General features: G+C 34.9%; 2 protein-coding genes across 2 annotated transcripts; both read left to right on the top strand.

Moving 5' to 3' along the window:
• The first annotated feature begins 7,635 nt into the window (after nucleotides 1-7,635).
• Nucleotides 7,636-11,323, top strand: LOC105164658 (eukaryotic initiation factor 4A-2). The gene is made up of 5 exons (XM_011083365.3): nucleotides 7,636-7,818; nucleotides 9,011-9,080; nucleotides 9,198-9,304; nucleotides 9,699-10,129; nucleotides 10,414-11,323. The coding sequence occupies exons 2-5, from the start codon at nucleotides 9,013-9,015 to the stop codon at nucleotides 11,047-11,049; spliced, it is 1,242 nt and encodes a 413-aa protein (XP_011081667.2). The 5' UTR covers nucleotides 7,636-7,818; nucleotides 9,011-9,012; the 3' UTR covers nucleotides 11,050-11,323.
• A 1,783-nt stretch (nucleotides 11,324-13,106) lies between these two features.
• Nucleotides 13,107-13,925, top strand: LOC148787684 (ABC family ABC transporter, putative (DUF3511)). The gene has a single exon (XM_088881249.1). It carries the CDS (start codon nucleotides 13,279-13,281, stop codon nucleotides 13,651-13,653), a length of 375 nt encoding a protein of 124 aa, XP_088737375.1. The 5' UTR covers nucleotides 13,107-13,278; the 3' UTR covers nucleotides 13,654-13,925.
• Nucleotides 13,926-15,085: the final 1,160 nt, after the last annotated feature.

The raw sequence follows: 15,085 nt of genomic DNA, 5'->3' as shown, positions 1-15,085 counted from the left end.
AATTAAAATAATAGGATAAAAAACTCAAAGAAATCAAGTTGTGGAATATAAATTATAATTTTTTAATTTTTGCCATACAAGTGAATGAGCTAGTATATTATTTGTCAATGCGATTTTGTACTATTATATAGATTGAAGGTGACTATTATAACAATCATATAAATACTAATCATCAACATCATGTAACTACATATAATCAATAACTATTATTAAAGTAGACAACACTTAATATTAAATAAGGGGCGAAATATTTTTTAGTCCCATAAAATAAGGGCAGAATTTTTTTTTGGCACCACAACAATTATGGCAGGTGAAGAAGCTTTCAGTCCCAAAAACTTAAAATCACGTCTTTTTAGTCCCATAAAACTTAAAATCACGTCCCAAACAATATTTTTTTAGTACAAAAACCACACTGCACATGATTTTTGGGACTAAAAATACGTGATTATGAGTTTTATGGGACTAAAAACGACACCTGTCATAGTTATGGTAACAAAATAATTCTACCTTTATTTTATGGAACTTAAAAAGCATTTTACCCATTAAATTAGAATAATATCCTCATATTGATGGGGTTCGAACCCCAAGATCTTAAAGTCACGAGACCTCGTCGGTAGTGTGGTGGTATCAAATCTATCACTTTAGATCTAAAAGTCTTTTTATTTTATGACAGTATATATATATATATATATATATATATATATATATACAATATGACTTAGTTTTAGCTTAATAATTGCTTTTAATGGAACATGCTCTTTTTTCGTATTTTTCCCAAAATCGTTCTCAATAGTAGTAATACATTATTAATATTACATAAAAAATCGCTTTCAAGTGGAATTAATTTAGTCAAGGTCATTGTAACACAATAATTTTCAAATAGAAATCATACTTAGGAACAGGTTTTGTAAGACTAGTGCATATGCGTACTAATATTGTTTTAAATTGCATCTCATTTTGAAATACATTTTACTAAATGTCATTTCTTTTACATTCATTGTACCACATATAGCAACGGTCATCTCAATACTATCACTAATTTTAATAAAATATTCCAAACAGAGTTCCAATATTTTACCGTTCCAAATTTAGATTGGTATTTGGAACGAAAATTGTAATAGCTTTTTTGGAACACCTCTAGTAATGATTTTGCCGTGCCAAAAAAGTAACACATAAAAATTGAGGATCACGACGTCATCGACTATCTTTCATTCATCTTGAGTGCCAATAACCGTTCCTACATGGTACCAACTTTGGAATGATTGGGTAATCCCATGTCAAATCCCATTTTTTTCATACTAACTGTCTGGTTGTGGGGCCAATTCCAATTAGTTAGCTCAACTAGCTGTACATATTTCGGCTGGTCAAATTTAGATGAAGCTTGATCAAGAACTCAAAATTGACTAAAAATATATGTACTTCTTATTAAACTAATCATAATTATTCAAATAATAGTTATTATGTTCTAATATCCAAATTTATCTTTTAATTCATTTATTTTCTTAAAAGAAAATAGCCAAACTAATAATTTCAATATTTTTTTCACTATCTCACAATTACAATTCTCCATATTTCGTTTTATCACAAAATTTTCATATTTTTTTAATAAAATCCATAATTACAATTTGTTTTTTCTCACTCAGCTGACCTGATATTCCATGCTTCTTTCTTCTCATAGGGGTTTTTTCTTTCTCTTCACACTTTGATTTTTTTCTTTTCAAATTTATTTTCTCTTCACACTATAATTTTAATTTTGTTATATATTTGTGTGAGACACGTGCAACAACAATTAATCATATAAACCATAACAGCACTAGCTACTTATTATTTAGATTCATATTTAATTAAATATTAATCAATAAATGATAAAGGAAATTAAAAAGGAAATTATTGAGTAGGATAGAATATGTTGATGCTTTGATTTCAAGTTGCAAAAATATGTAAAATACATAATATTAGCGGGTGACAGTAACATAAAGTATATGAAATTAGGAAGGAACGGATGGGGTGAAGTGAAGTGATGGATGAATGGTGGTGATGATGTTACGGATAGACAATTCATATTCTTAATGCCTCCTCTCTCCTCTCTCCTCCTTTCATTCTGCATCTTTGCTTCCACAATATGGAATCCTAATATATATATATATGATTCCATTTCAGGAGAATATATATATATATATATATATTGCCCACCTCTCACTTCATCATTTTTTAATCTTCCATGCACTTTCCCTCAATTTCTAAGATCTATTATTAAACTAATTACATCATGCCCGTAATAGTAATTTTATTTAAGTGATATTTGTTAAAATCTTAAAGATAAGTTAAGATTTCCTTATTTTGTCTAAGACAAAAATTAAACACAGTATAAAATTTTAGACCCATTTAAAATTTAATTCTTGATCGATTCAATTATTAATCGACTCTTCTAAACTCTTACAGTATTACTTTTTAATTTTGATAAAATAATAAAAATATATTCGACTCGATTCAGTTTTTGTACGCTACTTAGTAAATAATTATAAAATAATTGTATGAAAGGTAAGTTGACAAATTGTGAGGAGCAGGGTAGCATACGTAGATAAAGAGAAAAGATAAAGGCGGGGTGGGGGGGGGGGGGGGGGATGAACCAATGACCAATAGGCAACAGCCAATGGGAGCTCAACAGAGAGTGAGTGGTATAAACCACGCGTAGATCTTGTGCGGCTTCAAAGTATATACGCTTTTCATTAATTTAATTAACTACCAAATTAAATAATAATATTCCTCAACCAAATGTTCCGAATCATAGCTACAAAGGCGTAGTTTGCGGGAGTGTCAGTCACAATATCCCCACCCACCCCAACCCCCCTCTTATGGCGTACGTACGTGCTAAGGTATTTAAAGTGGAATCCAACCATGATGTGATTTGGTTGGTTCCTCTCACTTTTTTTTATTTTTTATTTTACAATCATGCATGCACTTTTTTCCATTCACACTTATATTATTATTATTAATATATAGTGTATGGGATATATATGTCATGAGATTTAGTCAATCGTAATTTAGCTTATTAGCCTTTTAATCATGGTTAATATTCTATTAAGTTGAAGATTAAGTACTGATTTCAATTTTTGTCAAGAGAATAACTTCATGTAATATTTTAATTAGGGTTGATGAATAATTAAGGTATCTAATCTCACTTTATTTGGCAAGCAACAGAATTTAATTAGTTGGTCGAATATAAATGACTTTTGTTAGTGGTGACTATGGGTTAATTAAAATAGTCCGTGGTTATTGAAATTTAAATTTAAAATTAATTTAATAGGAGGTTTATAGGGGAATAATATTTTTTTGTCCCGTAATTTTGGATCTTTCTATTTTTTATTCTATTAATGGTTATCGGATTCTCACTTTAATATCGTAATTTTTAAACATAGATATTTGACAGAATGATCATGTGGCCATTAAGTACATGAAACCTAAAGTATTATTTTTTTTATAGGACAAAAAATAATAATTTCCTTAAAATGTCAAATGAAAAGGTGCCGTGAGGCAAAAAGTATTACTATTTAGAAATTATGTAATAAAAAGTGAGAATTTCTTAATTAATTGAATAAAAAGTAAAAAAAAAAAACTAAGTTAAAAGATAAAAAAATATAATTTCACCCAAAGATTGTATTTAATTTGGATATGCACGTTGCATATCTAGTGTGATCTGACTCAAGTTTTTGTAGTTAATTACTTATATGTTTGAATTTGTGTTAATGAAATTAAACTAATCCACTTAAGCTCAATTAATAACACCTCATATATAATTATGCTAAAATATTGATATAAGTATGATTAATATCGATATTGATGCGAATGGAAAACATGCAGCCACTTGAAGAACAGGTATACATAATTAATTAATTAATTAATTAATTAATTAAATGATGATGATGATGAGGATGATGATGGGTTAGTGTAGAGTGAGGGTGGCATGATGAACAGTTGTTGGTGGTTAACGGGGGTGGAGTATTAATTAATCAGTAATCCATGTAATTAGAGAAGGTGATTTGATTAGCGCATATATATGATTGTACTTGGTAATAGGTTGGTGATCCAATGATGAGATGATGTGGGTACAGCGTACAGTGGTGGATAACACATAGCATAACAGAGGAGCTTTCCCTTTATGGAAGTGGTGGATTCCTCTGAGCTGCTATTGCCCTTCCCATGACTTTCCTCTTCTAGCACTATTATTATTATTATTTGCTTCCACTTATGCATGCATTGCATCCCCTAATCTCTCTCTCTCTCTCTCTCTCCTCCTGCAATAGATTATTTTAAAGAGGATTTAGGGATTAACTATGGTAACAATCCCCAATCTTATTGAAGAAAATTTATGGAAAAAGAAAAGGAGTTTGGTGAATGGTAGGAACAAAGTTGGTATGATTAGTGAGAATATTGCACCATTAATCATTGTGGTTTAACGATGTGGGATGTCTTCTTAGTTTTATTTTTTGTAATCAGAAAAATGGAAAAACCAAAAAAGAATAAAAAAGATGAGAATGTTGTGGGGAGCAGAGGAAGGAAGAATGAAGATAATATTTGGGTGAATGGTCAAAGAGAGAGAGTTGTTTGGCATGTTCATCTTTCACTTTCGGCTGGGAATGTCATGGGATGTTGGTGCACGCCCACGTTCCACGTGGCACCATCACAAGCTTTTCGTCGTGGCTGCAGCCCCTCCACAATCTCAGTCTTTGTTTTTTTAAATACACGGTGGGGATCACACCTACTTTTCCCAATAAATAATCTGTTAAATTTCGTAATTTTAATGAGAGACAGCTTGGACGGACTGCGATCGACCTTGCAATTCCTTTTAGACGTCATTACTCTTATTTCTACACAAATATTATATTGAATCATATGTACTATTTATTATAATTTCTTAATTTGTACTTTTGGTGGTACTACATCATTAGAGTAAGTTAAATTTTAATATAGCATTTGATTCAAGTAAAATAATATTCTAATTCAGTTAATTACATGTGATTTTTTTTAGTTTTTGCAAGCTTCAATTATCGAAATCTATAAAAAGGAAGTTATCACTTCAATGCCCATGTTAATAACGAAATTAAAAAAAAAATAGTAAACGAATAGAGGAATAAAAATAGCATAGTAGAAGTGTGCAAGATATAAATTCAAGTTACTAAAATTTGTATAAGAACTTGCAATCTGTAAGCAATTGAGGGATAAAGAGAGATAAGAGGTATAAAGAGAGATAAGAGGGAATCCCCGATTTTTGGGATTTGATTGAGATAGGCCTGGTGGGATGCCCGACTTTTCGATCGAGTGGTTGCATTCTGGATGGGGGCAAATTCATGTTTCATTTCTTGTGTCACTATGTGTCTCGACATAATTCGGGGCTAATGCATATCCTTTCTCCTATTTTTTGGGTGAGGTGGCAGCGATTGTTCATCCTGCGTGGACTCGTAAGATGCAATCACATGGCTTTATGCCCGTTTGGGCTCTAAATGGGTAGGACCACCATACTGGCTTCTCTTGATAAATTTAGATCGAGTCTCTTTGGGTCGCTTGGGCAATTTGGGTTTGTTATTGAATCGCTAGATGCATGGGCATCTGCATTTATACATGATGCCCATAAAAATGAGATGGTCCAAAGAGGTCTAAGTGGTCCAAAAAGAAAAAAGTGTCCAAAGGAATGCAAGGTTCAAGGTACTCCCCAGGAGGCTCAACTTGGGTAAGTTCCCAGGGTGCCCCTAAGAAGCCCCCTCGGGTAGAACTCCTAAGGAGTCCTTCGACAGAAAACACTCCTAGAAAATAAATTGGTCAAAAAAATCCAATCGACCCAAATTAAGGAGATCCTGATCCAAGAATGCTTCACAAGTTACAAGGAAGCTTATGGACTTGGAATCACACAGTTAAAGTTAAAGCCCAACTCACCTGATATCCACGGGTGACCTAGGTGAAATCTACATAGAACATCTAAGGGCACAATCTATAGGACCAGATAAGGACCAGCCACTTCCTCACGGGCACGTGGGCCCCCCCAACTAGAAGTAACCTCTAAATCATAAAAGTTTGGATTCTGACTAAAAGAAGGTGTCTCCTCAACCACCTTATCGAAAATTAAGAAAGATATTCTTATCCTAGGAAGATGTCCTCATCCGCTGCAGACTCCAACTGCTGGGAGACAACACTCCACCAATCCCTGAGATGGAAATCATCTCCAATGGACTGATGATTGGAATGTTAATGGACTAAAAGGAATCCTTTATCAAATAAAAGAAAGAAAAATGATATTGAATCCATATGTAAAATGCAAACAAGTACTTCTTTATTTTTAAAAATATAATTAATGTTAGTAAAATAATTTATTTTTCGTTTTCATAAGTTGATTACTATCTTCTGAGATATCCACCTCCTAAAGTGGGCCAACGCAAAGAAGAAAGTTTTTATGAATGGAAGTTTATGTATATTGGGCCTAAATAGGGGATCTCTCAAGAAATTAGCCCATATATCAATGGTACCAAACACTGAGAATGGTCCGCCAATTCATTCTGAAGCTATACCACTGAACACACGATTTTATTTATTTATTTCTTAGGAAATGTCATCTGATACATATATACAATCATCTTTTCATCCAATACAACTTTTATATAATACGGAAATAAAATTTAATTAAGCAATTTATCCACATTAAAATGTAAATTTGTCATGCCAACCTCCTTATTTGAGTGTTTAGAATGATCATTTATTGAATATATATATATATATATATATATATAATATTCAATATAATTAATACTTGTTCAATGTTGGATGATAATCATTTTCAATTTCGATAAAGAATAATTTTTTTAATAGAAACAAAATAGTTACATGGTTATATTAATGTATCAATAAACTGAACACCTATTCGACAATACATTAATTCGAGTGATGCATTAATATAAAAAAACTTTAATATAAATTATAATAAATTTATATAAAATGAGATAAATAAGATAAATATTTACATATCAAGTGAAATTCAAACTTATTCGTGGAACTCAATATTACTGAAAGAAGACTAATCTCAAGACCTCCCCTTCAAGAATATTACGCGGATCAAATTCTGAAAGAGTCACAAATTAATAAAAATAATCACAAATATTTAACTAACATCGCCGACTATAAACAATTATATAAAATCATTTATCCTTAGGAGTTTTGTAACGTGCTAATCTTGAAAGATTATTGTTTGTCATTCATTTTAATATCCCGTCAAATTCAAAATATGACTTTCATTCTCCAAAATTAGTTTGACAATTATTTTAAAGAATTTAACATTTTAGTAATTTCATAAAATAGCTATATATATATAACAACGCCCCCACCAATCACTATGCATCGTGCAGAGATGAAAGGTGAAGCGATTGATGGATCCGAAGTGGGCCAAATCCGAACCCATTTTCAACTCTTGAGCCTTCACAATTGGCCCAAACCGCAACTTTGAGTCCCCACCACCCGAAACGACTGCGTTCACTTCTGCGATGATAACAAGACGTCGCCGTTAAGCAATCAAAGGGGCAGGGGCAGAAGCGGAAATTCAGTAGAACAAGACAAGGGATCGTAGTAGGTTCAATCCAAATCCCTAAAAAAGAAAGCACTGCTTTTACAATTCTCGCTTCCCGGACTCTCTCTTCTACTCTCTTCTCCTGAACTCCGCGGCGCAGATCCGAGGAGTTTTGGGAAAAATCCGCACTTCAACCCAACCTTTGAACGCTGCTCAGTTTCTTTTTTCTTCTTCGATCTTTCCTCGAATCGAGTTTCCATTGTTGTCAGGTAAGTTTGTTAAACTATTTTATATCTCTATTTTTATATGTGTGTAAGATTTTTTTATTGTATTTTGGTGTTCGTTTAGTTCAGTAAGTACGTGGTTGAGTTTTTAGTTGGTTTTGATGCGTGGTAGAATCCTTTTGTTTCTGGTTATTTGCTTAATTTGTTTACTTACTTGTTTTGATTGCGTTTCTTTGTTTAAGTTGTGGACGATCTTGTTCTTTTCCTTTTCCCTCCTCAGCTATTGGACTGATGTTTTTGTTTAACATAAATGACTGGATGGTTTATTTTTTCGTTTTTGTTTTTTTTTTTTATCTGGACGTTTTTAGTTTCTTTTTGCTATTGATTCTGTTCTGTATTATTGGTCTGCTAACGCACCGGTTCTTTTACTGTAGTTAGGGACCTTAGGGCGTTACTTGAAAACTCTTTTGTGTTTCATGAGAGTTGAATTGGTGAGATAGGCTTGGAGTTGTGTTTGTGTATATACTGCCATGAAATAGTTCACCCCTTGAACTTAATTGCCTGTGAAGTAACAAATACTACGATATACTTTTTGGCTTTTACCTGGACAATGTTTGTTGCTTATGTTACCTAAGTTCTTATCATTGGCTTGCTCTTGTTTGTCCATATAAGTGTTATCCAATCAGCTGGAGTGTTGGTTAGTTGTTACATTGACGCGGTGATGAGCTGGTGGACTTTCCTCTTTTATGACATTGTTGTAGCATTTGCATTTCAAGCATGGTAACGTGACCATTCTATTCTTTAATTTCTTTGAACATGTGTAATGCGAGAGATCCTTACTCATCCTTGGGTTAGCTATTTACTGGTTTTTGTCGAGCAACTTCAACTCTTCATTAGTGTCATTATTTAACGTGGGAAGCATGATATGAAAGATAAGCCTCTATAATCTGATTTTGGTGCCATTTAATGTCTGTGTGTATGTCATTCACTAATGAAATGTAATTTAACCATCTTTTACCCTTCTCAGGGTCAGTGTTTTCATCAATTATATAGCTGATATCTTCTTTTAAGCTTCATATTTGTATTGGTGTTATGAGCAGTAGCGACATTGTGCAGTGACTTGTGAATTAATATTTAGTTTGTTAAATGTTTTCATCTTCGTTCCAGGATTTGTGTCTGTTATAGTACCTAGCTTATTGCCCGTGTTTATTCTTTTTTCCCCTCTCTTTTTCGGCAGTCATGGCTGGAGCGGCACCTGAAGGTTCTCAATTTGACGCGCGTCAATTTGATGCCAAAATGAATGAGTTGTAAGTTCTCATCCTCTTTGATAGGTTTCAACTCTTCTGAATGTTAGCCTGAAGAAGTTGTTCAGGTTTACAATTTCTGCTGCTTGTCTTTTTGATAATCTGAATTGCTGGACACAGACTTGGAACTGACGGCGAGGAATTCTTCACAAGTTATGATGAGGTGTACGACAGTTTCGATGCTATGGGCTTGCAGGAAAATCTGCTTAGGGGCATCTATGCCTATGGTACATAAAGAATTGATTTTGAATGTACTATGTTTCTACTCGTCATTTATGCATTTTTCATATGATGAAGTCTATTCTTGTTGCATTCGTCTTTGGACTCGTTTCCTATTCCATTACTCCTTTTTCCTTCCGTCTCTAATTTCCATCTTTTGGTTTGTCTTTACTGAAACCTCATTTGACTTACGACGTTATGAAGCCTTCTTATGTGTGTGTTGTCTTCTCTGGGCTGGTAAAATGTGAACTTAGAGTTAACGCATGCGGACAGTTGAATTTTGTGCTTCTAACTGATTTCAATTTCTTACCTTTTGTAACCTGGGATGTAGTTAGTGGTGTGCTATCCATTTGAGTCTTCTAATTGGTGAACGGAAGGAGATCTTGTTTGTGTTTTTTGAAGGTTTTGAGAAGCCCTCTGCAATTCAGCAGAGGGGAATTGTTCCGTTCTGCAAAGGGCTTGATGTGATTCAACAGGCTCAATCCGGTACTGGGAAAACTGCAACCTTCTGCTCTGGAATTCTGCAACAATTAGATTACAATGTAGTTGAATGCCAGGCTTTAGTTCTGGCACCCACTCGTGAACTTGCACAACAAATTGAGAAGGTCATGCGAGCACTGGGTGATTATCTTGGTGTTAAGGTTCATGCTTGCGTTGGAGGTACCAGTGTTCGTGAAGATCAGCGTATTCTTTCAAGTGGGGTTCATGTTGTGGTTGGTACACCTGGTCGAGTGTTTGACATGTTGAGAAGGCAGTCATTGCGCCCTGATTACATTAAGATGTTTGTGTTGGATGAAGCTGATGAAATGCTTTCGAGAGGGTTCAAGGATCAGGTCTTCCTCTTATGCTCTCTTGTTCTGTTTTCTTGTTCTTTACCCTATCTGGAACTTTCAATGTGTATGTTCCATCATTCACACTATTTTTTTGTTACTGTTGATTGTCAGTAATGCTCTCTCATTGCACCAAACTCTGCCATGTTTGTGTATTTGATCACAGATATCAACTTATATCCTCTATTATAATTCTTATTTCCCCAGCAGTTGATCTCAAAAGTGATTCATCGATGTGCCATAAGTTCCACATTTTGCATCTAATACGTGGGCTTTTATTCTTCCAGATATATGACATCTTCCAGTTGCTGCCCCCGAAAATTCAAGTTGGCGTATTCTCGGCTACCATGCCACCCGAGGCCCTTGAAATTACAAGGAAATTTATGAATAAGCCTGTCCGTATTCTTGTAAAGCGTGATGAGCTAACCCTTGAGGGTATCAAGCAGTTTTATGTTAATGTGGAAAAGGAGGAATGGAAGCTTGAAACCCTTTGCGATCTTTACGAGACCCTGGCCATCACTCAGAGTGTTATCTTTGTTAATACCAGGCGCAAGGTTGATTGGCTCACTGACAAGATGCGCAGTCGTGATCATACAGTCTCTGCCACCCATGGTGACATGGACCAGAATACAAGAGATATCATCATGCGAGAATTCAGATCTGGTTCTTCACGAGTTCTCATCACCACAGATCTCTTGGCCCGTGGTATTGATGTCCAGCAAGTCTCTCTTGTTATCAACTATGATCTGCCTACTCAACCTGAAAACTACCTGCATCGTATTGGGCGAAGTGGACGGTTTGGTAGAAAGGGTGTCGCCATAAACTTTGTTACCAAAGACGACGATCGTATGCTTGTTGATATACAAAAGTTCTACAATGTTGTAATTGAGGAGCTGCCAGCAAATGTTGCGGATCTCCTGTAATGGGGTTTTGGGTCCCTGAGTTTGTCTTCCTTATTTGAAGTACTTTACTGTCTTATTTCATAGGCTAGTTTAATGTGTAATGGACCGTGGATGGGAGATACATGTGCTGTGATTTGCAGAGGGAGCTATGCATCTGCCCATGTGATGGGGTTTCAAAACTACTGTTGAAAATTTTTGGTTTGTTTCTTTTTTTATTTATTTTTTGTATTTTCTGTCCAAAATAACTGCAGATTTGGATGATGTTGGAGTTTATTGAGTCTTGAAGTTGGGTTTAGATTTTGTGCATGTGATGGTTTATTTGTAGTCATGAAACTTTATTTGATCTTGGTATAGGATGTTGGATGTGGTCTTTGTGTACAAATATGCTGGCGCGCCTTGTCAAATGCTAATCTATGTTACCCACCCGCTTTGTAATATCCTCTCTCAATCGGATTTTGAGGCGGCTTAGATCAATTACTGTAATGTGTATTGGATGGAAATGTGCTACTGGAAATGTTTGAATGTGGAGATTCCCTTGCAGATAGTAACATAAGGGGAGTGTATGAGATGTTATTGACCAGGCTTCTCATGATCCTTCATTTCTTGGGCAAGCCTGTGAGCATGGTCTAAAAGTAATCTATATGTAGGATGGATGAGCTGGAGTTCATCATCTTGCTAGTAGTGTATTCATGTTCCCTGTGCTTAGGGAGAGCTTGCTCTCTTGCTCTACCATGCTTGCTTGAATGGGTGGATACAGCGGCAAAAGCATGTAGGATCAATCAATGTTCTTGATGATTGTGTTAGCATAACGGACAACTGCCATATTTGATCATCATTTCACGTACATCTTGTGCTATTTTTCCTTGTTGGAGATGATTTATTAGGAAACATTTAAATCCTATTGGACAAATTTGAAGTTGGCTAATTAGCTACGCAGAAGAATGCGCTTTCAGCTCATAATGTCATTGTGGAATTTGATTTGGTCGCGATCAACCAATTTTGTTTCTTCTTTTTGGTCTCATCGGTTAGCTTACTTTGTTATCTCTCTTCTGGAAAAACTCTCTTAGGCTTGTTCTTTGTTGAAATACTTGGAACTTGATCAGTTAAGCATCATTTGGATGAATGATGTGATTCGCATCTCGTTGCCGGGTGGTGTTTTAGATTCAAGCACCTTCAAATACTATATTGTTCTCGAAAAAATATAAGAATCTGCATTTCTTTTAAAAGAAAATACAAAATACTTGATCAAATAATAGCTAGGAATATAATAATATCATGTACAGAGAAATATGAGAAAACTTTCTTAACATTTTTTCATTAATAAACAATATTGGAGTGAAGGTCGTTGCCTTGAATTATTGATTGTCAAGTAGCTGCTTTGTCAAATGTCAACAAGGTTTAATCGTTGGACATAATTGTCAAAACCCAAAAGGGACTTTAACCAGCATATGCTCCCATCCATTATGAGTCTGAATGATAGCTTCGGAACCACATGCTGCATCACAAAAATAATTACATTATGACTAATTATTTCTATTAAATTAAAATTGTCACCATGTTTTCCATTTTCTTGACAATAAAAAGGTTGAGCTGAGCCCTGTTGATTTCTTGAAAACCCATCTGAATTTGTTTTTCTCTTTTACATAAAAAAAAAAAGTTCTGAAAACACAACTAAGACCACATGGTTTCATCTCAAGTTCTGGAAATCACAGACCCCGCTACAACTTAGCACATAAATTGATTCCTACGAGTTATGTCTGTGATAGTTATAAATAAAATCTTCTGTTCATGTGCATGTGACACAACAATGAAGAATAAAATAGTGTGTTCGACCGGTCTAACAATGGGTTTCTTGATAAATTGCGTGATTGCCCACATTATATACATCAATTACAAATACATATTTACAGTTCGATTGATATATATTTCACTTGTTTGATAATTGATTTAATTTGATCCAATTTGAGTTGAATTGAGTAAAAATTCTTCCTCGTAATTCCACACTAAAATTTTCAAAAATCAAAGAACAAAAGCCATTACCCAATCCACCCAACCTCTCTCCTCTCTTGCCTCTTGGCAGTTTGTCTTTTGTCCCCCCACTCTGCCAATTTTGCCTCTTTTCTTACCTGTCAAAACAACCCAAGCAACTTTTTCCCATCCCCACAGCCAACTCCTCATACACTCAAAATCAAGATTCAAGCCTCAAGCTTTTCTTTTTCCTCACCCCATCAAAGCAACTTGAAGAAAACCATGGCAGACTACAGATCAAAGTACTACACTGATGGAAAAATGCAAATAGAGCCTCGCTATGGACCCCCCTCTACCACAAGGCCTAATGATTTCAGGTCTTACAGTGCTTCTTATACTTATTATTCCTCCTCTTCATACTATGACGCTGTGGGGCAACCGGCGCCGGCTGTGCCGCCCCAGAAGCTCAAGAAGGGAAAGAGCACCAACGGATCAGCTTCAAAATCCTGGAGCTTTAATGATCCTGAGTTTCAGAGGAAGAGAAGGGTGGCCAGCTACAAAGTTTACTCTGTGGAAGGCAGAGTTAAAGGGTCTTTTAGGAAGAGTTTTAGGTGGCTTAAGGATAAGTGTACTCAGGTGGTCTATGGATGGTGGTGATTTAAACAACTCATGGAGGAGGTGTGCTCTGCTTTTAATTTGTGATATATATTCTTCTTTTTTTTCTTTTGGATATAGAGCTATGAGTTGTTTTAGAATGTGATGTGTTATGGGCTTTCAGCCTAAAATTTATTTAAATTGTTGATTTGAGGGAGTCTATTATGTAGACTAGTAGACTTGGTTATCAAGGTGATCATTTTATCTCCATCTATGCTCTTCTAGAGAATTTGTACTTACTGATATGATCTGAAGAAGTTGTTTATGGTGATCTAGATTGCTTCATTTTATACATTGTTTATTAATTGGTTCTGGTTTCGACATCAACATTAATCTTATCCTCGTCTGGTTGTGGTTGTGTGATCTTGGCAAGGAGATCATGTTTGAGCATATTGTTCAATAAAGGCTGATGTCTTGTTATGTTCTCAACCTGAAAAATTTGAGTCTTATATTTGTTTGTAGTAGTGAATCAAGAACTGGTTGTCTTTGGTTTAGCTGATGATATATACTTGTGATGTCTTCCTCACGTTGATATAAGTTTTGCCTAGTTTTCTATCAAGGAGTTGGAGTTGAAGTTAATATACTCGAGTTGATTCATTCATGCAACTTTAACATTGTCGTTGAATTTTCCCTAGAATTGGGCTGAATTGAAGGTCGCATCATGCCCTTAATACCATTTCATTTTCTTGTTAATTGCCTTACCAATATGCATGAGAATAGCGGGAAGGAGGGTCTGCTCAACATCTTCCAACTTACACCGAAAGTAAGAGATTGTGGCAAACAATAAAGGAAAAGCTCTCAATTGCGTATGCAGTGATATGAACTCAACAATTACCTCATAACCAACTCCTTCCATCCTTAGCCGATACCTTCTAAAGATGTGCATTAACACTGCAAAGAACCCATATCGGAAAGGCCGGGGTTAAAAAAGGTGAACTATCTGCCGGCGGCAGAGGAGGTCCAGAAAAGAGACGTGACAATCGGGACCCCGGAACTGCTGACGGGCGTTTGGGATTTTTCAGTTTAACTACTCTTTTGCTATTTTTGATGTATTTTCTTTCTGGTCCTTTATGTTCTTCTATTTCACAGAGCGGCCCCTTGCAAGGTTGTATTCTTCAACATTTTTCATTTTTTTCATAAGAATGTTTTACATAGATTTTTGCAGAAACATTATTTATTACACAATTAAATCTGTTTCATCCCTTGAGTTATGGTACACAGATACCTATTTGTTCTTTCATTCTATGTATTATCCTCCCCGCCTCTAGCAGCGCCAACCCGTTAGTCTATGCCTTTGTATTTCACCAACCCTCTAACAAGACAATGAAAAAATAGTGAGAAGTCAAAATTCCATATAGTTGATTTAAATCAAAATTTTATGTTATTTGCTATAAGTAGTATATTTATGACTATATATATATAGCACGTATTCAGT

Source organism: Sesamum indicum, linkage group LG6 (assembly GCF_026168435.1).
Source record: "Sesamum indicum cultivar Baizhima isolate 11 linkage group LG6, ASM2616843v1, whole genome shotgun sequence".
Taxonomy (NCBI): Eukaryota; Viridiplantae; Streptophyta; class Magnoliopsida; order Lamiales; family Pedaliaceae; genus Sesamum; species Sesamum indicum.
This window is presented reverse-complemented; position numbering and strand designations above follow the sequence as displayed.

Coding starts and splice junctions, on each gene's coding strand:
- LOC105164658 (XM_011083365.3), top strand. CDS start 9,013: ATGGCTGGAGCGGCACCTGAAGGTTCTCAATTTGACGCGCGTCAATTT. Junction 9,081..9,197: donor GATGCCAAAATGAATGAGTT/GTAAGTTCTCAT, acceptor TGCTGGACACAG/ACTTGGAACTGACGGCGAGG. Junction 10,130..10,413: donor CGAGAGGGTTCAAGGATCAG/GTCTTCCTCTTA, acceptor TTATTCTTCCAG/ATATATGACATCTTCCAGTT.
- LOC148787684 (XM_088881249.1), top strand. CDS start 13,279: ATGGCAGACTACAGATCAAAGTACTACACTGATGGAAAAATGCAAATA.